This window comes from Rattus norvegicus, chromosome 13 (assembly GCF_036323735.1).
Source record: "Rattus norvegicus strain BN/NHsdMcwi chromosome 13, GRCr8, whole genome shotgun sequence".
In the NCBI taxonomy this organism is placed as follows: domain Eukaryota; kingdom Metazoa; phylum Chordata; class Mammalia; order Rodentia; family Muridae; genus Rattus; species Rattus norvegicus.
This window is the reverse complement of record NC_086031.1, coordinates 54,104,661-54,132,033: the sequence shown is the minus strand read 5'-3', so window position 1 is coordinate 54,132,033 and position 27,373 is coordinate 54,104,661. Positions and strand designations below refer to the sequence as shown.

The following is a 27,373-nucleotide window of genomic DNA, read 5'->3' as shown; positions in this document are numbered from 1 at the left end:
GAGGGCAGTCAGGCCAAAACAATGTTTGTTTGGTCACTGATTTTGACTGATTGACCTAATGGGAACAAAACACTGTCATTATAAAAGTATGTTACTCAGCAGATTTCCTCTTATAGTAAACACTATACAATTACTCTTTTGCATTTAGAAATTTCTTGCCTGCCACCACGAGTTGAAAATGGAGATGGTATATATCTGAAACCAGTTTACAAGGAGAATGAAAGATTCCAATATAAATGTAAGCAAGGTTTTGTGTACAAAGAAAGAGGGGATGCTGTCTGCACGGGTTCTGGATGGAATCCTCAGCCTTCCTGTGAAGGTGACATTATTCTTATTTTCTACGTCTTTTATTATATAAGAAGTAGAACAGTGAATGGAAAAGAAAGATGGTGTCACAAATCCATGTTTAGCTGATTGCATTGAGTCTAACCATCTGTTTTCATGGTGTTTATGTATCCTAGTCAGAGAAGTATCTCAGTAGTCCTTTGGCATTAAACCTCTGCACAAGATTAACTCCAGGTGTCCTCCTAAATAGACCATTTATCCACTAAAGGATCAAACTATAACCCATGATGTAGCTATTTTGTATTGTCTTGTGCTTAAGAGGAACTTTTCAAACAATCATTCCAGTTTCAGGTGAATCCAGTTTTCCATGGAAGCATTAGGATTCAATAGAATAGTCATGCCACACCAAATAACAGAGCAGAGCAGAATGCCTGTTCTGTACTGAATTCACCTAAAGCTGAAATGATTTTTACCTAGTTAAAATCTCTTCCTTAACCTAGATTTGTTTTCAAACTGAGAAATATATTTGGTTCCCTAAATGTGCTTCTACAGATGCTACATAGCCTTGCTTCTTTTGAACCCTAGGAAAGAGGAGAGGAGTGTGAGTAGAGGGAGAGAATAGAGGAAGGGAAGAAAGGAAGCAGGGAATGAAAAAGACTCTCCATTAAAGTTCATTTTGACCATTTCTCAAACACAAAGTCAAGTATGAAAAGTATAGTTCTGTGTTCTTGGGGGTCTTTTTCTTCAGGGAAATAGGTGACAGAGGGTACTCTCATCTGATAGTAAATAAGCATTTGATGATATGAATAAAGAGACCTGCATCTTAACTCATATAGGCATGCAAATCTCTAACAATGGACTTCATTTTACTGAAGAAAACTTTATACTCCTATATGAAAAGTAGTTTCTTATTAATGAAAATAGTGCATCACTCTGTACCTCAGCTGATATGTTTGGCCAATGCATTGTCTTTGTTTTCCTGGAGCAGAAAAATAGCTTACTTGTGTTGATGTACAATTATCTGGAAATTATCAGAACACTTTAATCTCTCTGACACCATATAGTGGAATACATTATTTGCTGCAGCTGACTTTACAAGAATCTTAGACTCTATAAGACACCAAAATTAAAATAAGATAATATAAAAATAAATAAACTTTGTTCCACCTGATCATAATGTGAACAGGGGGTTTAAAACAACTTCCCAGAGCATTTGGATCTCTAGTATATAGTAGACAGTCTCTAATGACAAGCAGGAATGATGAAAAATACCACAATCTTCTGAACAATTTATTTTGATGCATCTGTTTCCTGTACAGAGTAGATTTTGTAAAATTGACTTTCCAATGTAAGAGAACTAAACTTGAAATATCCCATTCCAAATGTCTCTACTAAATAATTTGAAATAAGAAAACTGTACATTTGGGAAAATGTACAAGGGAAAAAAGACACTATGCATTTGAAAAATTAACTACATATAGTCAATCAGACATTATCAGGGGTTTATGTTGGCAGCTTAGGGTAATCTCCAAAAGTCTTTTTGTTAATAAGTTTTACAAAGTTCTTCCCATACTGTTTGCTTGTCCTCTTAAATTCTTGGACATATTGTTGTTGTTTGATATCTTATAGCTGTACCTTAAAAAGATACTGAGTAAAGCTGCAATATTAAGAAAACCTAAGTAGAAAAGCATAAACTACAATGGTCCTATGAAAACATGACAAGCAGAGTGCTGTGAAGAGAAAAACGATCAAAGGAACACAATGTTGATTCAAAAATTGTTGTTAAGTGGCATAAAAGTTAGGAGACATACTTGATTTGAGTAGTTATCTTAGGGTGAAGAGACACCATGACCAAAGGAATATTTAATTAGGGCTGGCTTACAAGTTCAGAGGTTCAGTATACTATCGTCAAGGGGGAAAGCTTGGCAGCATCCAAGCAAGCATGGCTTTGAAGAAGGTACTGAGAGTTCTACATCTTGATCCAAAGGCAGTCAGGAGAAGACTGGCAAAGCCCACCCTAACAGTTATACATTTCCTTCAACAAGGCCACACCTATTCCATCAAGGACACACTTCCTAATAGTGTCACTCCCTGGTCCAAGTATATTCAAACCATGACAGTAGTCAGATATTACTTTAGCTAAGTTTTTACTACTATATATGTATATTACCTGTCTTCATGAGGGACCCCAGCAACTGAAGCAAGGACTGTCGCTGACTTTGTTGCCTGTCTGTGGATCCTATCCCCCTTGACTGGGCTGCCTTGTCTGGCCTCAGTGAGAGAGGATGTGCCTAGTTTTACAGTGACTTGATATACCAGAATGGGCTGGTAACCAGGGGGCCCTCCCCTTTTCAGAGGAGAAGGGGTAGAAGGGATGGGGCAAGGGGCTATATGTGGAGAGACTGAAAGGAAAGTAGAGGGCTTCAATAGGGATAAAATTTATAAAAAAAAGAAATACATATATACTGTGGCACAAATTTAATACCAGTAGAAAGGTTACTGCCATACTTTCAAGGGCTAAGTGTACACATTAGCATTATATATGGAAAGGCAAAAATTCAAATAACACTTAAAACCAAAGAATTATGTGCCAGATTGAGTATAAGAATGATGAATAAATCTCCAGACTCTTATCATAATATTTTTGTTTTATAAGTTAAAATATTAGATTTAGATGGAAAAGTATGAATGGAGGAAAGTTAATGATAGAGATTGCCATTTTAAAAACTGGATTGCCTTCAAATTCTGTATATGAGCATGATTCATTTACCTATATGGATTTTGATTAAAACTACAGAATTATTAGCATAAGAGCCAGACTTTAATTATGGAGGTTATCTTGAGTGCCATAAAGGACAGAAGAAAAAAGAACACTAGTGAAGAATACATGCTCATAAAAACCAACTATAAGGCAAAAAAGTTATTTGTGCAGAAACTGTAGCTACTTAAAAATAATTTTTTAAATGTAGCAATGGTATCAATTAGAAGATCTGGGTTAAGATGATTTAAGGCACATAAGACATAAAATGTACATTTGAGAAATGGCTTGGTGTTTGTGAAGGTTAGATTCATGATTTTGAAAGTCAAAAATTACACTATGTTTCTTCCTTGTTCAGTAGATTTTCCCAAATAAGTCAGAGGACATGTTCAATTCAAAGAGAAAGAGGTGTAAAATCTTCATGAATATTTAGAATTAAGGACCTGTGAATATTAATAAATAGGCTCAAATGAGAATCAAGGCCAGCAATTTCAATGAAAGAAATAGAAACTGGATGGAAACATGTTTCTTGCACTGAAGGTCTGTATGATGAAGTTATTATCATCTTTAGAAGCATAAGGTACTATATGGGACAGCATCAAGAGAGAATTAGTACCAGAGAGGCACACATACACCAGGAGGAGAGAGAAGAAGTCTGACTGATATGCCTAGCCTATGAAGATGCATTCTTTTCAATGTCTATTATATAGTTATCAGTACAAATAACTGGTGTCTGCCATTTAGTTTTAATATTCTTAACCTAAATGAGATTAAATATTTCTCATTACTTATATCTGATTCTTTTCAGAAATGACATGTTTGACTCCATATATTCCAAATGGTATCTACACACCTCACAGGATTAAACACAGAATTGATGATGAAATCAGATATGAATGTAAAAATGGCTTCTATCCTGCAACCCGATCACCTGTTTCAAAGTGTACAATTACTGGCTGGATCCCTGCTCCAAGATGTAGCTGTAAGCTTCACTTATATCTTTAATCTCCATGATCCTGAAATTAGACTAATAAGCATGCATAGAAGAAAATATAGTAATAGCAAATATTTAATTTTTTATCTATGTACAACACTTAAAAATATTCTACTTTTAAAAGTCAAGAAAAATTAACATAATATTATATTTTAATATTAAAATTTAAAATTGCAAGTAATATTTAAAATACATTATAGAAAACTAAAATTTTTAATTTACTTCTACTTAAATATATAGGCATCTGTACATTTTTTTTCTTTTTTTTCATTTATTTTTTTTTTATTAACTTGAGTATTTCTTATTTACATTTCGAGTGCTATTCCCTTTCCCGGTTTCCGGGCCAACATCACCCTAACCCCTCCACCTCCCCTTCTTTATGGGTGTTCCCCTCCCCACCCTCCCCCCATTGCCGCCCTCCCCCCAACAATCTAGTTCACTGGGGGTTCAGTCTTAGCAGGACCCAGGGCTTCCCCTTCCACTGGTGCTCTTTCTAGGATATTCAATGCTACCCATGAGGTCAGAGTTCAGGGTCAGTCCATGTATAGTCTTTAGGTAGTGGCTTAGTCCCTGGAAGCTCTGGTTGCTTGGCATTGTTGTTCATAAGAGGTCTCGAGCCCCTTCAAGCTTGCCAGTTCTTTCTCTGATTCCTTCAACGGGGGTCCCGTTCTCAGTTCAGTGGTTTGCTGCAGGCATTTGCCTCTGTATTTGCTGTATTCTGGCTGTGTCTCTCAGGAGAGATCTATATCCGGCTCTTGTCTGCCTGCACTTCTTTGCTTCTTGTCTAATTGGATGGTTGTATATGTATGGGCCACATGTGGGGCAGGCTCTGAATGGGTGTTCCTTCTGTGTCTGTTTTAATCTTTGCCTCTCTATTCCCTGCCAAGGGTATTCTTGTTCCCCTTTTAAAGAAGGAGTGAAGCATTCACATTTTGATCATCCGTCTTGAGTTTCATTTGTTCTAGGCATCTAGGGTAATTCAAGCATTTGGGCTAATAGCCACTTATCAATGAGTGCATACCATGTGTGTTTTCTGTGATTGGGTTACCTCACTCAGGATGATATTTTCCAGTTCCCTCCATTTGTCTATGAATTTCATAAAGTCATTGTTTTTGATAGCTGAGTAATATTCCATTGTGTAGATGTACCACATTTTCTGTATCCATTCCTCTGTTGAAGGGCATCTGGGTTCTTTCCAGCTTCTGGCTATTATAAATAAGGCTGCTATGAACATAGTGGAGCACGTGTCTTTTTTATATGTTGGGGCATCTTTTGGGTATATGCCCAAGAGAGGTATAGCTGGATCCTCAGGCAGTTCAATGTCCAATTTTCTGAGGAACCTCCAGATTGATTTCCAGAATGGTTGTACCAGTCTGCAATCCCACCATCAATGCAGGAGTATTCCTCTTTCTCCACATCCTTGCCATCATTTGCTGTCACCTGAGTTTTTGATCTTAGCCATTCTCACTGGAGTGAGGTGAAATCTCAGGGTTGTTTTGATTTGCATTTCCCTTATGACTAAAGATGTTGAACATTTCTTTAGGTGTTTCTCAGCCATTCGGCATTCCTCAGCTGTGAATTCTTTGTTTAGCTCTGAACCCCATTTTTTAATAGGGTTATTTGTCTCCCTGCGGTCTAACTTCTTGAGTTCTTTGTATATTTTGGATATAAGCCCTCTATCTGTTGTAGGATTGGTAAAGATCTTTTCCCAATCTGTTGGTTGTCGTTTTGTCCTAACCACAGTGTCCTTTGCCTTACAGAAGCTTTGCAGTTTTATGTGATCCCATTGGTTGATTCTTGATCTTAGAGCATAAGCCATTGGTGTTTTGTTCAGGAAATTTTTTCCAGTGCGCATGTGTTCGAGATTCTTCCCAACTTTTTCTTCTATTAGGTTTGAGTGTATCTGGTTTGATGTGGAGGTCCTTGATCCACTTGGACTTAAGCTTGTACAGAGTGATAAGCATGGATCGATCTGCATTCTTCTACATGTTGACCTCCAGTTGAACCAGCACCGTTTGCTGAAAAGGCTATCTTTTTTCCATTGGATGGTTTTGGCTCCTATGTCAAAAATTAAGTGCCCATAGGTGTGTGGGTTCATTTCTGGGTCTTCAATTCTATTCCATTGGTCTATCTGTCTGTCTCTGTACCAATACCATGCTGTTTTTATCACTATTGCTCTGTAATACTGCTTGAGTTCAGGGATAGTGATTCCCCCTGAAGTCCTTTTATTGTTGAGGATAGCTTTAGCTATCCTGGGTTTTTTGTTATTCCAGATGAATTTGCAAATTGTTCTGTCTAACTCTTTGAAGAATTGGATTGGTATTTTGATGGGGATTGCATTGAATCTATAGATTGCTTTTGGTAAAATGGCCGTTTTTACTATATTAATCCTGCCAACCCATGAGCATGGGAGATCTTTCCATCTTCTGAGGTCTTCTTCAATTTCTTTCTTCAGAGTCTTGAAGTTCTTATTGCACAGATCTTTTACTTGTTTGGTTAAAGTCACACTGAGGTACTTTATATTATTTGGGTCTATTATGAAGGGTGTCATTTCCCTAGTTTCTTTCTCGGCTTGTTTCTCTTTTGTGTAGAGGAAGGCTACTGATTTATATGAGTTAATTTTATACCCAGCCACTTTGCTGAAGTTGTTTATCAGCTTTAGTAGTTCTCTGGTGGAACTTTTGGGATCACTTAAATATATATCATATCATCTGCACATAGTGATATTTTGACTTCTTCTTTTCCAATCTGTGTCCCTTTGACCTCCTTTTGTTGTCTGATTGCTCTGGCTAGAACTTCAAGAACTATATTGAATAAGTAGTGAGAGAGTGGGCAGCTTTGTCTAGTCCCTGATTTTAGTGGGATTGCTTCACGTTTCTCTCCATTTAGTTTAATGTTAGCAACTGGTTTGCTGTATATGGCTTTTACTGTATTTAGGTATGGGCCTTGAATTCCTATTCTTTCCAGGACTTTTATCATGAAGGGGTGTTGAATTTTGTCAAATGCTTTCTCAGCATCTAATGAAATGATCATGTGGTTTTGTTCTTTCACTTTGTTTATATATTGGATTACGTTGATAATTTTCCGTATATTAAACCATCCCTGCATGCCTGGGATGAAGCCTACTTGATCATGGTGGATGATTGTTTTGATGTGCTTTTGGATTCGGTTTGCCAGAATTTTTTGAGTATTTTTGCATTGATATTTATAAGGGAAATTGGTCTGAAGTTCTCTTTCTTTGTTGGGTCTTTGGGTGGTTTAGGTATAAGAATAATTGTGGCTTCATAGAACGAATTCAGTAGCACTCCATTTGTTTCAATTTTGTGGAACAATTTGGATAGCATATGAGGTCTTCTATGAAGGTCTGATAGAATTCTGCACTAAACCCGTCTGGACCTGTGCTCTTTTTGGTTGGGAGACCTTTAATGACTGCTTCTATTTCCTTAGGAGTTATGGGGTTGTTTAACTGGTTTATCTGTTCCTGATTTAACTTCGGTACCTGGTATCTGTCTAGGAAATTGTCCATTTCCTGCAGATTTTCAAGTTTTGTTGAATATATGCTTTTATAGTAAGATCTGATGATTTTTTGTATTTCCTCTGAATCTGTAGTTAAGTCTCCTTTTTCATTTCTGATTTTGTTAATTTGGACACACTCTCTGTGTCCTCTCATTAGTCTGGCTAATGGTTTATCTATCTTGTTGATTTTCTCAAAAAACCAACTTTTGGTTCTGTTGATTCTTTCTATGGTCCTTTTTGTTTCTACTTTGTTGATTTCAGCTCTGAGTTTGATTATTTCCTGCCTTCTACTCCTCCTGGGTGTATTTGCTTCTTTTTGTTCTAGAGCTTTTAGGTGTGCTGTCAAGCTGCTTACATATGCTCTTTCCTGTTTCTTTCTGCAGGCACTCAGAGCTATGAGTTTTCCTCTTAGCTCAGCTTTCATTGTGTCCCATAAGGTTGGGTATGTTGTACCTTCATTTTCATTAAATTCTAAAAAGTCTTTAATTTCTTTCTTTATTTCTTCCTTGACCAGGTTATCGTTGAGTAGAGCAATGTGCAACTTCCACATATATGTGGGCGTTTTTCCCTTATTGTTATTGAAGACAGCTTTAGGCCGTTGCGGTCTGATAGCACGCATGGGATTATTTCTATCTTTCTGTACCTGTTGAGGCCCGTTTTTTGACCCGTTTTTAAATGGTCAATTTTGGAGAAAGTACCATGAGGAGCTGAGAAGAATGTATATCCTTTTGCTTTAGGATAGAATGTTCTATAAATATCTGTTAAGTCCATTTGGCTCATGACTTTTCATAGTCTGTCTACGTCTCTGTTTAATTTCTGTTTCCATGATCTGTCCATTGATGAGAGTGGGGTGTTGAAATCTCCTACTATTATTGTGTGAGGTGCAATGTGTGTTTTGAGCTTTACTAAGGTTTCTTTTACGTTTTAGGTGCCCTTGTATTTGGGGCATATATGTAGGATTGAGAGTTCATCTTAGTGGATTTTTCCTTTGTTGAATATGAAGTGTCCTTCCTTATCTTTTTTGATGACTTTTAGTTGGAAATTGATTTTATTTGATATTAGAATGGCTACTCCAGCTTGCTTCTTCCGACCATTTGCTTGCAAAGTTTTTTTCCAGCCTTTCACTCTGAGGTAATGTCTGTCTTTGTCTCTGAGGTGTGTTTCCCGTAGGCAGCAGAATGCAGGGTCCTCGTTGCGTATCCAGTTTGTTAATCTATGTCTTTTTATTGGGGAGTTGAGGCCATTGATGTTGAGAGATATTAAGCAATAGTGATTATTGCTTCCTGTTATATTCATATTTTGATATGAGGTTATGTTTGTGTGCTTTTCTTCTCTTTGTTTTGTTGCCAAGACAATTAGTTTCTTGCTTCTTCTAGTGTAGAGTTTGCCTCCTTATGTTGGGCTTTACCATTTATTATTCTTTGTAGTGCTGGATATGTAGAAAGATATTGTGTAAATTTGGTTTTGTCGTGGAATATCTTGGTTTCTCCATCTATGTTAATTGAGTGTTTTGCAGGATACAGTAACCTGGGCTGGCATTTGTGTTCTCTTAGGGTCTGTATGACATCTGTCCAGGATCTTCTGACTTTCATAGTCTCTGGCGAAAAGTCTGGTGTGATTCTGATAGGTCTCCTTTTATATGTTACTTGACCTTTTTCCCTTACTGCTTTTAATATTCTTTCTTTATTTTGTGCGTTTGGTGTTTTGACTATTATGTGACGGGGGGTGTTTCTTTTCTGGTCCAATCTATTTGGAGTTCTGTAGGCTTCTTGTATGCCTATGGGTATCTCTTTCTTTAGGTTAGGGAAGTTTTCTTCTATGATTTTGTTGAAGATATTTACTGGTCCTTTGAGCTGGGAGTCTTCACTCTCTTCTATACCTATTATCCTTAGGTTTGATCTTCTCATTGAGTCCTGGATTTCCTGTATGTTTTGGACCAGTAACTTTTTCTGCTTTACATTATCTTTGACAGTTGAGTCGATGATTTCTATGGAATCTTCTGCTCCTGAGATTCTCTCTTCTATCTCTTGTATTCTGTTGGTGAAGCTCGTATCTACGGCTCCTTGTCTCTTCTTTTGTTTTTCTATATCCAGGGTTGTTTCCATGTGTTCTTTCTTGATTGCTTCTATTTCCATTTTTAATTCCTTCAACTGTTTGACTGCGTTTTCCTGGAATTCTTTCAGGGATTTTTGTGATTCCTCTCTGTATGCTTCTACTTGGTTATTTATGTTTTCCTCCATTTCTCTAAAGGAGTTCTTCACGTCTTTCTTGAAGTCCTCCAGCATCATGATCAAATAAGATTTTGAAACTAGATCTTCCTTTTCTGGTGTGTTTGGATATTCCATGTTTGCTTTGGTGGGAGAATTGGGCTCTGATGATGCCATGTGGTCTTGGTTTCTGTTGCTTGGATTCCTGCGTTTGCCTCTCGCCATCCGATTATCTCTAGTGTTACTTTGTTCTGCTATTTCTGACAGTGGCTAGACTGTCCTATAAGCCTGTGTGTCAGGGGTGCTGTAGACCTGTTTTCCTGTTTTCTTTCAGCCAGTTATGGGAACAGAGTGTTCTGCTTTCGGGCGTGTAGTTTTTCCTCTCTACAGGTCTTCAGCTGTTCCTGTGGGCCTGTGTCTTGAGTTCACCAGGCAGCTTTCTTGCAGCAGAAAATTTGGTCTTACCTGTGGTCCCGAGGCTCAGGTTTGCTCGTGGGGTGCTGTCCAGGGGCTCTCTGCAGCGGCAGCAACCAGGAAGATCTGCGCCGCCCTTTACAGGAGTTTCCGTGCACCAGGGTTCCAGATGGCGTTTGGTGTTTTCCTCTGGAATCAGTAATGTGGGCAGAGTGCAGTCTCTTCTGGTTTCCCAGGCATGTCTGCCTCTCTGAAGGTTTAGCTCTCCCTCCCATGGGATTTGGGTGCAGAGAACTGTTTATCTGGTCGGTTCCTTCAGGTTCTGGTGGTGTCTTAGACGCAGGGGACCTGCTGCTGCTGTGCCCTTATCCAAGGGAACGCAGAGGCCGTATACAGTTTCCTCTTGGGCCAGGGATGTGGGTTAAGGGTGGGCAGCGTTGGTGGTCTCTTCTGCTCTGCAGTCTCAGGAGTGCCCACCTGTCCAGGTGGTGAGGTCTCTCTCCCATGGGGTTTGGGAGCAGCGAGCTGCTGCGGGCAGGGATCCGCGGGTTTTCATCTGTACACTTTTTAACTAAACATTTTCTAAGAATTGTATGAAATTAATAGGTAAGAATATTGTCAGGTAAGAACTGATTTTACTTATTTATTTACATCATAGTAAATATCCTTCAATAGTATTTGCCTCATAGCAAACCTTTGTCATCCCTCCATTTTTGTTAGCCACATTTGAAGATAACTTGGCTGCTGGCTGCATGAGTGTGGTGCTGTCAGACATTGTCTTGGCTCTTAGTCATCAGGAGACTTTGCTGGGCTGTAGGCCATATGTTCAACATACCACATTCACTAGGATTTGGCAAGAGGGTTCAATTCCTTATCAGATAAGCCTGTGGATAGATTGATTCACAAAATTGATTCTTGCCTTAGAGTTACTGATCAAAGAGACATTGGGGGGCCTAGAATCCATCCATAACCTACCTATACCATACAATGTTTTTGCTATGGCTGTTTCTTGTATACTGGGTTCAATATGCATATGAAGAAGGAAATTATGTTTATCTGTAGAGAGTTGCTTTGAATGATGTCGGTGGCTTCTCAACACATGCATACCACAGTGTTATTTGAGTCAAGAATATTTAATTCCTGGAATATTCCATTCTTTTCAGATTTTTGTCTATCTACATCCATATATTTTTCTTTTATCTAACAGTCTATGTTAAATGTTTATCATACGTAACCCTGATATCCCCTAAGGAATAAAGTGTATGACAGATAAGCAGCCAAGGATCTCTTCCTACTCATCTTTCTGTTGTGATGTTAATATTACTGAATTAACTACTTAGAAGAAGAATTTATTTTGTTTTGCTGACTTGAATTCATGGTCAAGTTGTTCTGTCATTTTCATCCTGTTACTAGGAGGTTATTTATGTTAGGGAATGAGTGGTAAGTCTAAGCTGCTTGGCTTATGACCACCAGCAAGTAGAGATATAAGAGAATGACCAAGATCTCAATATCCCCTTCAAAGGCATAGTCCCAATGACCTAATTTATTTCACTGTGTCCAGAAATTCTGAAATTTATAACCTTCCTAATAGCACCAGCAATGACAAACCAAGCTTTTAACTAAGGTGAAATTCTAGGAAATCTATAATATCCAACTCAAAAGAATGAAAGAAGCTATTTACACTAAGAAATAGTATTGATAAATATAGTAATTGTATAAAAATTGAATTTTTAAAAATATTAAAATTTAGATTTCTTACAAATTATTTTTCTTACTTTTATTGGTCCTATTTATTTATTTATTATTTGTTTTTGTCATTAGGTTGTTTTTTATAAAATTTATTCTCTCATATATTACATCCTGATTGCAGTTTCTTTTCCCTTAATGTCCCAACTCCTCCATCCCCTCAACCTCATTCCTCCCCATCCACTCCTCCTTTATTTCCCTTCAGAAAATAGGGGGACCCTCAGGGAAATCAACTGATTATTCCATATCAGATTTCAATGTGTCAGTACAAGGCACCCCAGTATGAGGACAAGGGTCCCCAAAATAGGCAAAAGAATCAGGAACAACTGCAACTCTCTCTGTTAGGAATTCCACAAAACACCAGGCTTCACAACTATAACAAATATACAGAGGGTCAAGGTTAGATCCAGGCTCTCTGATTGTCAGTTGAATCTCAGTAAAACCCTGAGTCCAGGTGAGTTGACTCTGTGAGTTTTCTTGTGGTGTCCTTGGCTGCTCTGCTCCTATAATCTTTCTTCTCTAACTTCAACAGGATTCCCCAAACTCTAAACTAAAGGTCAGTGGAAAAGTACCTTTTCTTCTCCTGAGTAATTGCTTCAAAGCCTCTGCTAACCTAGGCCTAGTTCTTTAATCTTTCTCTAGCCTCTGTATAATCTTATCTAGGTCAAGAATGTTTACAGTTTTTGAAACTTACTTGTGAATAAGATCACATCGTCCTATTTCTTTCTGAACTCTGGCTGGCTTGTTCAGCTCAACTGTTCTGGCTTAAACTCCTCTGCAAACTGTTTCAAACTGACTTCTTTTTCAGCCTTTGACTTGGTGCTATGCTTGGCCTCAGATTAACCCTGGCAATCTGTTTTAATCCTCCGACTCCTTCTTATTCTCTGGCTTCTCTTACCTTTACTTGTGACTAGCTTGTTCTCTCTCTGCAGCTTGTACTGGTAAAACTGCCCCTCCCTCACCTCTTTCTCTGTGCTGCCCTCTCGTAAAGAGGTAGCCTCTTTCTCTCTGTTCTCATGAGAGTTGGGCATATCTTATTCTGTTAAATCTTTCTCTGATTTAACATCTCTTTCAAACAAGGGTGATTCCTTCTACAAAATAACTTTACCTTCATTGTTTTGGATTAAAGCCCTTTGTAGTGTTACTAAGGACTTGTCTGTATTCCAGCCAGAAGGATTAAAGGTATATGCTGAGGCTGCGCCACACCACAGCTAAAAACAGGTTTTTCTTGTAAACAACACAATCTTGGATTTCACAGTGTTACCAAAAGTCCTAAAACAGTTTGAATCTCTGCATCTGTTTCTATTAGTTGTGGAGTAGAGCCTCTCCTATGATGACTGGGCTAGGCACCAATCTATAAGTACAGCAGAGTATCATTAGGCATCATTGAATTGACTTTTTTTTCTTTGCCAGTCATGGTTGGTTCTATTCTAGGTCTCTGGGCCGTACAGCCTCTGGTTTCTGGTCCTCAAGTCAGTGTCAGGCATGGGTTTCAAGCTGTACCTGTCATTAGTTAGTCACTTTCACAATTTCTGTGCCACCTTCACCCCAGCACATCATACAGGTGAGACAAATTGTAGGTTGAAGGTTTTATGTCTGGTTTGGTGTCCCAAAACCTTTGTAGGGTTATGTCCCTGTTTTCATTACTGACTTTGTTAGTTTTTATATTTAATCTGTCTTTCAGTTAGTTTGGCTAAGGGTTTGTCTATCCTGTAGATTTTCTCAAAAGACCAACTCTTCTTTTCATAGATTCTTTGTATTGTTCTCTTTGTTTCTATTTTATTGATCTTAGCCTTATAATGTTTCTTAGCCCCAAGTTGGTTTATTTCCTGCTCTCTACTCCTCTTCCAGAGCTTTCAGGTGTGCTGTTAAGTCACGAGTATAAGATCTCTCTAATTTCTTTATGAAGGCACTTAGTGCTATGTAGTTTCTTCTTAACACCACTTTTATTGTGTCCCATACGTTTGGTATGTTGTGCCTTCATTTTCATTGAATACTAGAAGCCTTAAATTCTTTATTTCTTCCTTGACCCAGTGGTCGTTCAGTAAAGAACTGTTCAGTTTCCATGAGTTTATGGAGTTTATGTTATTGTTCAAGCTCAGCTTTAATCCATGTATTCTGAAAAAATACAGGGGGTTATTTCATTTTTCTTGTATCTGTTGAGACTCGCTTTGTGACGGAGTATATGGTCAGTTTTAGATAAAGTACTGTGAGATGTTGAGACAAAGGTGTATTCTTTTGTCTTTGGGTGAAATGTTTTATAGATTTCTGTTAAGTCCATTTGATTCATAATGTCTTCCAGTTCCATTTTTCTGTTCCTTTTTTGTTTGGATGACATGTCCATTGGTAAGAGTGGGGTATGGAAGTCTTCCACTATTAATGTATGGTGTTCAAGATATGTTATGAAATATTTTTGTTAGTTAGTTTGTTTTATGATTTTTATGATTGCGGTTTCCCTTGCATTTGGGGCAGATGTTCAGAACTGAGAGGTTATACTCATGAAATATTCTTTTTGATTAGTATGACGTTTCCTTTGTACCACTAATGATTAATTGGTTTGAATAATATTTTGTTAAATATTGGAATGGCTACATGATCTTGATTCTTTGGTCCATTTGCTAGGGAAATCTTTTCTAGCCTTTTATTATTAAGTAATATCCACTTCTGATGTTGAGGTATATTTCCTGTATGCAGAAGAAGGGTGGATACTGTTCTCACATCCATTTTGTGAAACCTGTGCCATTTTTATTGGAGAATTGAATCCATTGATACTGAGAGCTATCAATGACTAATGATTGTTCATTCCTATTATTTTGATGGTGGTGGTGGCAGTGTTTGTGTTTGAGTGTGTGTGTGTGTGTGTGTGTGTGTGTGTGTGTATGTCTTTTTTTGCTCATATGAGATTGTTTATTGCCTGTGGTGTAGATGATCTTTTTGTGTTAGGGTACAAGTTATTTATTTCTTGGGTGTAGTTGATCTCCTTGGGTTGGAATTTTCTTTCTAGTAATTTTTTTTGTAGGGCTTGGCTGTGGATAGATATTGTTTAAACTTGGCTTTCTCATGGTATATCGTGTTTTCTCCTACTCTTATTGAGTATTTTGCTGACTACTTCAGTCAGGATGCAACTGTGATTGTTCAGAATGCCCAGGCCCTTCTTGCTTTCAGAGTTTTCACTAAGAAGTCAACTATATTCTGATAGCTTTGCCTTTGTATTTCACTTGCTTTTTTCCTTTCACATCTTTCACTAATCATTATTTGTTTTGAATATTTAGTATTTTGATTACTGTTTTGACAGGACTTCATTTTCTTTTTCCATCTAGTTGGTGTTCTATAAGCTTCTTGTGCTTTTATACGCATCTCCTTCTTTAGGACCTTTTTCTTTTATTATTTTGTTGAAAATATTTTCTGGGCCTTCTAAAATTTATTCCTTGTAAGTTTCACAAGCACCTGATCCCATTCTTCTTTCCATTCTTCCATATCTACTCTTTTCCCTTGTAAATGTTCCCCCAAAACAAAACAAATAAAAACAAACCAACAAACAAATAGACATCTTGTCAAGGTAGCTATAGGCATTGCAGTGTGTCACACAGGGACAAAAATCTCTTTTGTCCAAACAGCTTTACTTGCAGATATTCATCGCATTTAGTCATTTCTTTGGTTCAAGATCTCTGGCTTCTAGTACACCACAATACATTCTGAATATTTTATCTTTCACATTGCTCCAACTCGATAAACAACACATCATCCATATCTGTCCTTTCCCCAGAATCATAATTTTGAGTGTTTTTGTATGATGCATTTGGCTTAACTCAGGAAATATGTGGACCACTTGAATTGGAGCTGTATTTTCGAACCTGATTTACTCACGAGTGGGTATATACCTGAAAGCACTGACTCCCTATGTTTCTGAATCTATTAGCGTAAAATAGTTCCAAGGTGAGGGCCAAGGTTCCCTATGATCTTACTACAGTCATGCCTGGATATGAGGGCCCATTCTTAAGAGGTGTCTGTAATTGTTGAGAGTTTGTGATTTTAATGATAATGTTTTTGTTCAGAAGATATCATAGTCTTAATCACTCTAGCTCTTAGAACCTATGTGCTCCTTCATTCACAGGTTGCTTGTAGGGGATAGTGCTCCTGTTTTGTTTAACACTTCACAATACACTCACTATTTCTAGTACCTTGTGTATTACTACATCTATAGTTTTATTATAATTTACCAGAAAAAAGAGTCTTCTCTGATGTTGACAGTGTTATTAGCTATGAATATAAACATAGTTACTTATAAGGTTGCTCAGTGTTAAGTCAATGTATTTTAATAGCAGAATTAATATGTGTGTCTGCACTCAGATCTTATGACATCCTTGCCATGGGCTTTTAAGTAGGTTTACAAATACAAGCCTGGGATCTGTGTAGCGCAATGAGTCACAAACCCAACTATGTTTGAGTTTCCCCAATGTAGATTTACCCAAATATATCTGGGCTGCTTGTAACTTAAATATATATGAATTTCGTTTATTCTACACTGAACTTTCTGATACTTCCTGGATAAGATAAAAATGATTAATCTCTCTGTAATGTCATTAAATAACTTTTTCTACTTAAAATCTTTAGTACTCACTCCTAAGGGATGTTTAATTACTCACCACTTTCATCAAATCTTTTACTATTTGGGAGAAAATGCATTGTAAAATGATAACTGGCACAATTCAGAAGATGGTGATTGTGAATCTGTGTTAGAAGTGATTCTAGAAATTAATCTTTTGTGTCATGTTGAAGATGTAGTAGGATGAGATTTATCAATAAAAATTAGAAGATCTTGGGATTGAAGATCAGTAAAAACTGGAATATCTTGCGCTGTGTTCATAATATTTAGAACAGTTGTAAAACTGGTCAATATATTGATCAGCAGTCTGAGTAGAGTGCATCAACACTGTGATGTATGGTCCAGGAATCACTGCTGATGCAGCCACGACCTGCATCTGGAAAGTGTAAGATGTTAAACAAAGCTCACTTAGGTACTGACCACCTCAGGTGTCTGTTACTTTAAGGAGTATTATGTTTGCTTCAAGAACCATGTATAACGGAGTAAACCTGTGCCCACTGGAGAATGAAGAATAGGTAAAAGTCTGAGGTCTGTGGTAATAATGATACTCCTACTCTGAACCATGCTTTCTTTCATTACTTTTCAAAACAAAATCTCAGTGAGCTAATTTGACTTATTGATGTCCTATGAGAAGTGTGATTCTTAAAATTGTTAAAGAAGAACAATTTTTAAACCATGTAAAAATGTGTAAAAAAACTCTTGAAATATTTAATAAAACAAAAACTAAAATGAATGAGGAAGCTTGAGGAAATTTGTTTGATTTTTTATGTATTTGTTGAAATAACTTTTAATGTATTGCATGAGGTTCCTTGAAGCAGAATCATACTTAATATAAAAGGGATATTATTCTCATACTAAAGTACAAATGATAAATAGTAATCACAAATAATTACATGTAATAAAGTAATCATATATTACATATAAACTTAATATAATGAACAATATGGCATTTCAATACAAAGGTACAAAAATAGCTCCATATCGTTCCATGTTCATACTATATTTTAGTTTCAGTGAAAATTATAAATAAGAAATTATATTGAATATTAACAAGTATCTCCAATCCAATTATCTGGTGGAGTATCAGCTACAACTTGACTTCATGTTGAAAGACATCCTCACAAACCACTGTTGTCTTTTGTTTTATTTTCTTATCCCACACATTCACTGTTCTGTCATTCTGTTATTTTGATTAGTTTAAAGTAATTTACTGATCAAGAGTTTTTTTTCCTCTGATATGAGTGTTTTATGGTTGTTTTATTTTATTATTTTTTTCTTTCAAGTGAAACCTTGTGATTTTCCACAATTCAAACATGGACGTCTGTATTATGAAGAAAGCCGGAGACCCTACTTCCCAGTACCTATAGGAAAGGAGTACAGCTATTACTGTGACAACGGGTTTACAACGCCTTCACAGTCATACTGGGACTACCTTCGTTGCACAGTAAATGGGTGGGAGCCTGAAGTTCCATGCCTCAGTAAGCCAATGCCTTTATAGTTAACTATGTTGATTCTTTTAAAGAGAGAGCACATACATAATTAAGTTATTCATAACAAAAATAAGACCAACAAAAGAATTTGTGAGCAAAATGGCTAGTTTCTGTTATGAAATGTTTCTTCATGAAACATGCAATAGGGACTATGGAAATATCTTTATCACTTGCATATTTTATTTTTACAAACGAAAGATAAATGCTATTCTCTTAAATGTTTGTTATTAATTTTATTTTTGAATGATGTGCATACTCATTAAACAGTTTTAAAGATAACATTTATCTTAGTTTATTTTTAAACAAATTAAAGATTTTATTTTTTTAATTTTTAATTATTATGTTTCTTAGGGCAATGTATTTTCCATTATGTGGAATATGGAGAATCTTTATACTGGCAAAGAAGATATATAGAGGGTCAGTCTGCAAAAGTCCAGTGTCACAGTGGCTATAGTCTTCCAAATGGTCAAGATACAATATTATGTACAGAAAATGGCTGGTCCCCTCCTCCCAAATGCGTCCGTATCAGTAAGTAACTAATACTTAGATCGCAAGAAGATCGTGACTCTCTGTCCCATCTGTATTTGTTTTTATTGGCTAATTTTTATGTACATTTCAAATGTTATTCTTTTTCCTGGTTTCCCATACATAAGCCCCCTATCCAATCCCCCTCACACTTCTTTGAGGGTGTTCCCCTTCCCCAAGAACCCATCCTTTCCCACTTCCCTACCCTGACATTCCCCTACACTGGAGGGCCCAGCCTTAGCAAAACCAAGGACTTCTCCCCTCATTGGTGCCCAACAAAGCCATCCTTGTTATATACAGCTACATATGCATCTGGAGCCATGAGTCTGTCCAAATGTCCTCTTTGGGCAGTTGTTTAGACCTTGGGAACTCTGGTTGGTTGGTAGTGTTGTTCTTATGGGGTTTTAAGACCCTTCAGCTCCTTCAATCCTTCCTCTAATTCCTCCAGTGAGGACCCCATTCTCAGTTCAATGGTTGGCTGCTAGCATTCTCCTCTGTATTTGTCACACTCTGGTTGAGCCTCTCAGGAGACAACTATATCATGTTCCTGTCAGCATGCACTTCTTGGCTCCATCAATATTGTCTAGGTTTAGTATGCATGTGTGTTTATATATATATATATGTATATATACAGGTGTAGTATGCATAAGTATATATGTATATGTCTATGTTTATTTGTTGGATCCCCAGGTGGATCAGGCTCTGAATGTCCATTCCTTCAGTGTCTGCTCCAAACTTGGTCTCAATATCTCTTCCTACAAATTTTCTTCTATTAGTTCGAGAGTATCTAGCTTCATGTGGAGGTTCTTGACTAACTTTGACTTAAGGATTTTTGCAGGGTGATGAAAATGGGTCGATTTGCGTTCTTCTACATGCTGACCTCCAGGATAACCAGCACCATCTGGTGATTCCACTGAATGATTTTAGTTCCTTTGTCAAATATTAAGTGACCACAGGTGTGTGAGTTCATTTTTGGGTCTTCAATTCTACTCCAATGATCTACTTGCTTGTCTCTGTATCATTATTGCTCTGTAAAACAGCTTGAGGTCATGGATGAGATTACCAAAGAACCTTTTTTATTATTGAGGATAGTTTTCACTATCTTGGATTTTTTTGTTAGTCCAAATGAATTTGCAAATTGCTCTTTCTATGTCTATGAAGAATTTAGTTGGGATTTTGATAGGGATTGCATTGAATTTGTAGATTGCTTTTGGCAAAATGGCCATTTTTACTGTATTAATCCCCCCAAACCACAAGCATGGGAAGGTTCTCCATCTTCTGAGATCTTTGATTTCTTTCTTCAGAGACTTGAAGTAATTGTAAGATCTTTCACTTGTTTGAGTAGAGTCACAACAAGGTATTGTACGTAACTTGTGACCATTGTGAAGGGTGTCATTTCCCTAATTTCTTTTTCAGCCTGGTTATCCTTTGAGTAGAGGAAGGGTACTAATTTATTTGAGTTAAATTTATACCCAGCCAATTTGCTGAAGTTATCATGCTTAGTAGTTTGCTGATGGAACTTTTGGGGTCACTTAAGGATAGTATTATATCATCTGCAAATAGTGATATTTTGACTCTTCCTTTCCAATTTGTATCCCATTGACCTTTTGTTGTTTGATTGCTCTGACCAAAACTTTGAGTACTATATTGAATAAGTAGGGAGAGAGTGGGCAGCCTTGTCTAGTCCCTGATTTTAGTGGGATTGCTTCAAGTTTCTCTCCATATAGTTTGATGTTGGCTACTGGTTTGCTGTATATTGCTTTTAATATGTTTGGGTATCGGCCTTGAATTCCTGATCTTTCTACGGCTTCTATCATGAAGGGGTGTTGAATTTTGTCAAATGCTTTCTCAGCATCTAATGAAATGATCACATGGTTTTTTTCTTTGAGTTTGTTAATATAGAGGATTACGTTGATGAATTTCTGTATTTTGAACCATCCCTGCATCCCTGAGATGATGCCTACTTGATCATGAGGGACGATTATTTTGATGTGTTCTTGGATTCTATTGACAAGAATTTTATTGAGTATTTTTGCATCAATATTCATAAGGGAAATTGGTCTGAAGTTGTCTTTCTTTGTTGGGTCTTTCTGTGGTTTAGGTATTAGTGTAATTGTGACTTCATAGAAGGAATTCGGTAGTGCCCTGTTTCTCTTTTGTGGAATAGCTTGGAAAGTGTGAATATGAGGTCTTCTATGAAGGTCTGATAGAATTCTGCACCTAACTCATCTGGTCCTGGGCCCTTTTTTTCTTAGGAGACCTTTAATAACTGCTTCTATTTCTTTAGGAGTTATGGGGTTGTTTAGATGGTTTATCTGTTCCTGATTTAACATTATACATGGTATTTGTCTAGAAAATTGTCCATTTCCTCGATATTGAATATAGGCTTTTGTAGTAGGATCTGATGATTTTTTTAATTTCCTCAGATTCTTTCGTTATGTCTCCATTTTCATCTTGAATTTTGTTAATTGGAAATACTCTCTGTGACCTCTGGTTTATCTGGCTAAGGGTTTATCTATCTGGTTGATTTTCTCAAAGAACTATCTCCTGGTTTTGTTGATTCTTTTTTTTTTCTTCCTTTTATTGAATATATTTTTTTCAGAGGGAAAATGTTTATTAGTTTCATAGTTTTATACCTTTCAGCTTATTTTAACTTGGTCTCTGGAGCATTTGGAAGACTAGCTGCTTACATCAGAGCAGTGCTGAAATAGAGACAACTATAAATCCAGAGACAAACATAGCCTTCAAAGTTATTTAGCCCTACTTCTAAACAGATAGTCTATAATATTTATTCTCAATAACTGTAAAGAAACTTATATTCTCCCCCTCCCACAAAACATCACTGAAAGACGAAAGAATTGGTTCCATGTATGACCTTCTTGTTTGACCAGTGGCTTCATTAGGGTCATTTACAGGAGCATGCCAAGAAGTTACTTAAAAGAATAGTAATGATTCAACTGAAGTTTCATTAAAGATATGTCTCATCACAGAATGCTTTTCAATTCATAAATCACCTCTAGAATGCTATCCACACCATCGAGAATCCTGTGATCTCCTCTCAATCTATAATAACATATTGGCTTGGGGAGGGTTTATGAAAGAATAGTGGGGTGTGTGTGTGTGTGAGTGTGTGTGTGTGTGTGTGTGTGAGACAAAAAAATTGATTTAAAGTTAACTTCTAAGTCCCAGCTAACAACCAATGTTCTGATCAGAGAGCTTTCAGAATAGACTCTATTTTCTCTATATTCTGCTCCAAACAACTTTCCTGATGGCTGTCTTTCTATAAGTAGTTTGCTTTGCATGACACAGCTTTCTCTTACTATTCCTTTTTTTTTTTAACTTAAGTATTTCTTATTTACAATTCGAGTGTTATTCCTTTTCCCGGTTTCTGGGCCGACATCCCCTAACCCCTCCCCCTCCCCTTCTTTATGAGTGTTCCCCTCCCCATCCTCCCCCCATTGCTGCCCTCCCCCCAACAATCACGTTTGCTGGGGGTTCAGTCTTAGCAGTCCCCTTCCACAGGTGATCTTACTAGGATATTCATTGCTACCTATGAGGTCAGAGTCCAGGGTCAGTCCATGTAGAGTCTTTAGGTAGTGGCTTAGTCCCTGGAAGCTCTGGTTGCTTGGCATTGTTGTACATATGGGGTCTCGAGCCCCTTCAAGGTCTTCCACTTCTTTCTCTGATTGCTTCAACGGGGGTCCTATTCTCCATTCAGTGGTTTGCTGCTGGCATTCACCTCTGTTTTAGCTGTATTCTGGCTGTGTGTCTCTCAGGAGAGATCTACATCCGGCTCCTGTCTGCCTACACTTCTTTGCTTCATCCATCTTGTCTAATTGGGTGGCTGTATATGTATAGGCCACATGTGGGGCAGGCTCTGAATGGGTATTCCTTCTGTCACTGTTTTAATCTTTGCCTCCCTATTCGCTGCCAAGGGTATTCTTGTTCCCCTTTTAAAGAAGGAGTGAAGCATTCACATTTTGATCATCCATCTTGAGTTTCTTGTGTTCTATGCATCTAGGGTAATTCAAGCATTTGAGCTAATAGCCACTTATCAATGAGTGCATACCATGTGTGTTTTTCTGTGAATGGGTTACGTCATTCACGATGATATTTTCCTGATCCATCCATTTGCCTATGAATTTCATAAATGCATTGTTTTTGATAGCTGAGTAATATTCCATTGTGTAGATGTACCACATTTTTTCTGTATCCATTCCTCTGTTGAAGGGCATCTGGGTTCTTTCCAGCTTCTGGCTAATATAAATAAGGCTGCTATGAACATAGTAGAGCACAAGTCTTTTTATATATCCGGGCATCTTTTCGGTATATGCCCAAGAGAGGTATAACTGGATCCTCAGGTAGTTCAATGTCCAATATTGTGAGGAACCTCCAGACTGATTTCCAGAATGGTTTTACCAGTCTGCAATCCCACCAACAATGGAGGAGTGTTCCTCTTTCTCCACATGCTCACCAGCATTTGTTGTCACCTGAGATTTTGATCTTAGCCATTCTCACTGGTGTGAGGTGAAATCTCAGGGTTGTTTTGATTTGCATTTCCCTTATGACTAAAGATGTTGAACATTTCTTTAGGTGTTTCTCAGCCATTCGGCATTCCTCAGCTGTGAATTCTTTGTTTAGTTCTGAACCCCATTTTTTAATAAGATTATTTGTCTCCCTGCGGTCTAATTTCTTGAGTTCTTTGTATATTTTGGATATAAGGCCTCTATCTGTTGTATGATTGGTAAAGATCTTTTCCCAATCTGTTGGTTGCCGTTTTGTCCTAACCACAGTGTCCTTTGCCTTACAGAAGCTTTGCAGTTTTATGAGATCCCATTTGTCGATTCTTGATCTTAGAGTATAAGCCATTGGTGTTTTGTTCAGGAAATGTTTTCCAGTGCCCATGTGTTCCAGATGCTTCCCTAGTTTTTCTTCTATTAGTTAGAGTGTATCTGGTTTGATGTGGAGGTCCTTGATCCACTTGGACTTAAGGTTTGTACAGGGTGATAAGCATGGATTGATCTGCATTCTTCTACATGTTGACCTCCAGTTGAACCAGCACCATTTGCTGAAAATGCTATCTTTTTTCCATTGGATGGTTTTGGCTCCTTTGTCAAAAATCAAGTGCCCATAGGTGTTTGGGTTCATTTCTGGGTCTTCAATTCTGTTCCATTGGTCTATCTGTCTGTCTCTGTACCAATACCATGCAGTTTTTATCACTATTGCTCTGTAATACTGCTTGAGTTCAGGGAAAGTGATTCCCCCTGAAGTCCTATTATTGTTGAGGTTAGTTTTAGCTATCCTGGGTTTTTTGTTATTCCAGATGAACTTGCAAATTGTTCTGTCTAACTCTTTGAAGAAATGGATTGGTATTTTGATGGGGATTGCATTGAATCTGTAGATCGCTTTTGGTAAAATGGCCATTTTGCTATATAAATCCTACCAATCCATGAGCCTGGGAGATCTTTCCATCTTCTGAGGTCTTCTTCAATTTCTTTCTTCAGAGTCTTGAAGTTCTTATTGTACAGATCTTTTACTTGCTTGGTTAAAGTCACACTGAGGTATTTTATATTATTTGGGTCTATTATGAAGGGTGTCATTTCCCTAATTTCTTTCTCAGCTTGTTTCTCTTTTATGTAGAGGAAGGCTACTGATTTATTTGAGTTAATTTTATACCCAGCCACTTTGCTGAAGTTGTTTATCAGCTTTAGTAGTTCTCTGGTGGAACTCTTGGGATCACTTAAATATATTATCATATCATCTGCAAATAGTGATATTTTGACTTCTTCTTATCCAATCGGTATCCCCTTGATCTCCTTTTGTTGTCTGATTGCTCTGGCTAGAACTTCAAGAACTATATTGAATAAGTAGGGAGAGAGTGGGCAGCCTTGTTTAGTCCCTGATTTCAGTGTGATTGCTTCAAGTTTCTCTCCATTTAGTTTAATGTTAGCAACTGGTTTGCCGTATATAGCTTTTACTATGTTTAGGTATGGGCCTTGAATTCCTATTCTTTCCAGGACTTTTATCATGAAGGGGTGTTGAATTTTGTCAAATGCTTTCCCAGGATCTAATGAGATGATCATGTTGTTTTGTTCTTTCAGTTTGTTTATATAATGGATCACGTTGATGGTTTTCCGTATATTAAACCATCCCTGCATGCCTGGGATGAAGCCTACTTGATCATGGTGGATGATTGTTTTGATGTGCTCTTGAATTCGGTTTGCCAGAATTTTTTGAGTATTTTTGCGTTGATATTTATAAGGGAAATTGGTCTGAAGTTCTCTTTCTTTCTTGGGTCTTTGTGCGGTTTAGGTATAAAAGTAATTGTGGCTTCATAGAAGGAATTCGGTAGTGCTCCATCTGTTTCAATTTTGTGGAATAGTTTGGATAGTATTAGTTTGAGGTCTTCTATGAGGGTCTGATAGAATTCTGCACTAAACCCGGCTGGACCTGGGCTCTTTTTCGTTGGGATACCTTTATTGACTGCTTCTATTTCCTTAGGAGTTATGGGGTTGTTTAACTGGTTTATATGTTCCTGATTTAACTTCAGTACCTGGTATTTGTCTAGGAAATTGTCCATTTCCTACATATTTTCAAGTTTTGTTGAATATAGACTTTTATAGTAAGATCTGATGATTTTTTGAATTTCCTCTGAATCTGTAGTTAAGTCTCCCTTTTCATTTCTGATTTTGTTAATTTGGACAGACTGTCTGTGTCCTCTCGTTAGTCTGGCTAAGGGTTTATCTATCTTGTTGATTTTCTCACAGAACCAACTTTTGGTTCTGTTGATTCTTTCTATGGTCCTTTTTGTTTCTACTTTGTTGATTTCAGCTCTGAGTTTGATTATTTCCTGCCTTCTACTCCTGCTGGGTGTATTTGCTTCTTTTTGTTCTAGAGCTTTTAGGTGTGCTGTCAAGCTGCTGACATATGCTCTCTCCTGTTTCTTTCTGCAGGCACTCAGAGCTATGAGATTTCCTCTTAGCACAGCTTTCATTGTGACCCATAAGTTTGGGTATGTTCTACCTTCATTTTCATTAAATTCTAAGAAGTCTTTAATTTCTTTCTTTATTTCTTCCTTGACCAGGTTATCATTGGGTAGAGCATTATTCAACTTCCACGTATATGTGGGCGTTCTTCCCTTATTGTTATTAAAGACCAACTGCAGGCCGTTGTGGTCTGATAGCACGCATTGGATTTTTTCTATCTTTCTGTACCTGTTGAGGTCCGTTTTTTAACCAATTATATGGTCAATTTTGGATAAAGTACCATGAGGAGCTGAGAAGAATGTATATCCTTTTGCTTTAGGATAGAATGTTCTATAAATATCTGTTAAGTCCATTTGGTTCATGACTTCTCTTAGTCTGTCTACGTCTCTGTTTAATTTCTGTTTCCATGATCTGTCCATTGATGAGAGTGGGGTGTTGAAATCTCCTACTATTATTGTGTGAGGTGCAATGTGTGTTTTGAGCTTTCGTAAGGTTTCCTTTACGTATGTAGGTGCCCTTATATTTGGGGCATAGTAATTAGGATTGAGAGTTCATCATGGTGGATTTTTCCTTTGTTGAATATGAAGTGTCCTTCCTTATCTTTTTTGATGACTTTTAGTTGAAAATTGATTTTATTTGATATTAGAATGGCTACTCCAACTTGCTTCGTCCGACCATTTGCTTGGAAAGTTGTTTTCCAGCCTTTCACTCTGAGGTAGTGTCTGTCTTTGTCTCTGAGGTGTGTTTCCTGTAGGCAGCAGAATGCAGGGTCTTCACTGCATATCCAGTTTGTTAATCTATGTCTTTTTATTGGGGAGTTGAGACCATTGATACTGAGAGATATTAAGGAATAGTGATTATTGCTTCCTGTTATATTCATATTTGGATGTGAGGTTATGTTTGTGTGCTTTTCTTTTCTTTGTTTTGTTGCCAAGACGATTAGTTTCTTGGTTCTTCTAGGGTAGAGTTTGCCTCCTTATGTTGGGCTTTACCATTTATTATTCTTTGTAGTGCTGGATATGTAGAAAGATATTGTGTAATTTTGGTTTTGTCATGGAATATCTTGGTTTCTCCATCTATGTTAATTGAGAATTTTGCAGGATACAGTAACCTGGGCTGGCATTTTTGTTCTCTTAGGGTCTGTATGACGTCTGTCCAGGATCTTCTGACTTTCATAGTCTCTGGCGAAAAGCCTGATGTGATTCTGATAGGTCTCCTTTTATATGTTACTTGACCTTTTTCCCTTACTGCTTTTAATATTCTTTCTTTATTTTGTGCGTTTGGTGTTTTGACTATTATGTGACGGGAAGTGTTTCTTTTCTGGTCCAATCTATTTGGAGTTCTGTAGGCTTCTTGTATGCTTATGGGTATCTCTTTCTTTAGGTTAGGGAAGTTTTCTTCTATGATTTTGTTGAAGATATTTACTGGTCCTTTGAGTTGGGAGTCTTCACTCTCTTCTATTCCTATTATCCTTAGGTTTGATCTTCTCATTGAGTCCTGGATTTCCTGTATGTTTTGGACCAGTAGCTTTTTCTGCTTTACATTATCTTTCACAGTTGAGTCGATAGTTTTCTATAGAATCTTCTGCTCCTGAGATCCTCTCTTCTATCTCTTGTATTCTGTTGGTGAAGCTCGTATCTACGGCTCCTTGTCTCTTCTTTTGGTTTTCTATATCCATTGTTGTTTCCATGTGTTCTTTCTTGATTGCTTCTATTTCCATTTTTAATTCCTTCAACTGTTTGATTGTGTTTTCCTGGAATTCTTTCAGGGATTTTTGTGATTCCTCTCTGTAGGCTTCTACTTCTTTATGTTTTCCTGCATTTCTCTAAGGGAGCTCTTCATGTCT

The 27,373-nt window shown here is 37.3% G+C and overlaps 1 protein-coding gene across 1 annotated transcript in view; it reads left to right on the top strand.

The window, feature by feature from the left end:
- Positions 1-27,373, top strand: part of Cfh (complement factor H) — a 101,445-nt gene that overhangs the window by 32,490 nt on the left and 41,582 nt on the right. Inside the window, exons 6-9 of the mRNA NM_130409.2 lie at positions 149-319; positions 3,852-4,025; positions 17,810-18,004; positions 18,368-18,544. Of these exons, the coding sequence (NP_569093.2) occupies positions 149-319; positions 3,852-4,025; positions 17,810-18,004; positions 18,368-18,544 (717 nt within the window). The remainder of the gene's footprint in view (positions 1-148; positions 320-3,851; positions 4,026-17,809; positions 18,005-18,367; positions 18,545-27,373) is intronic.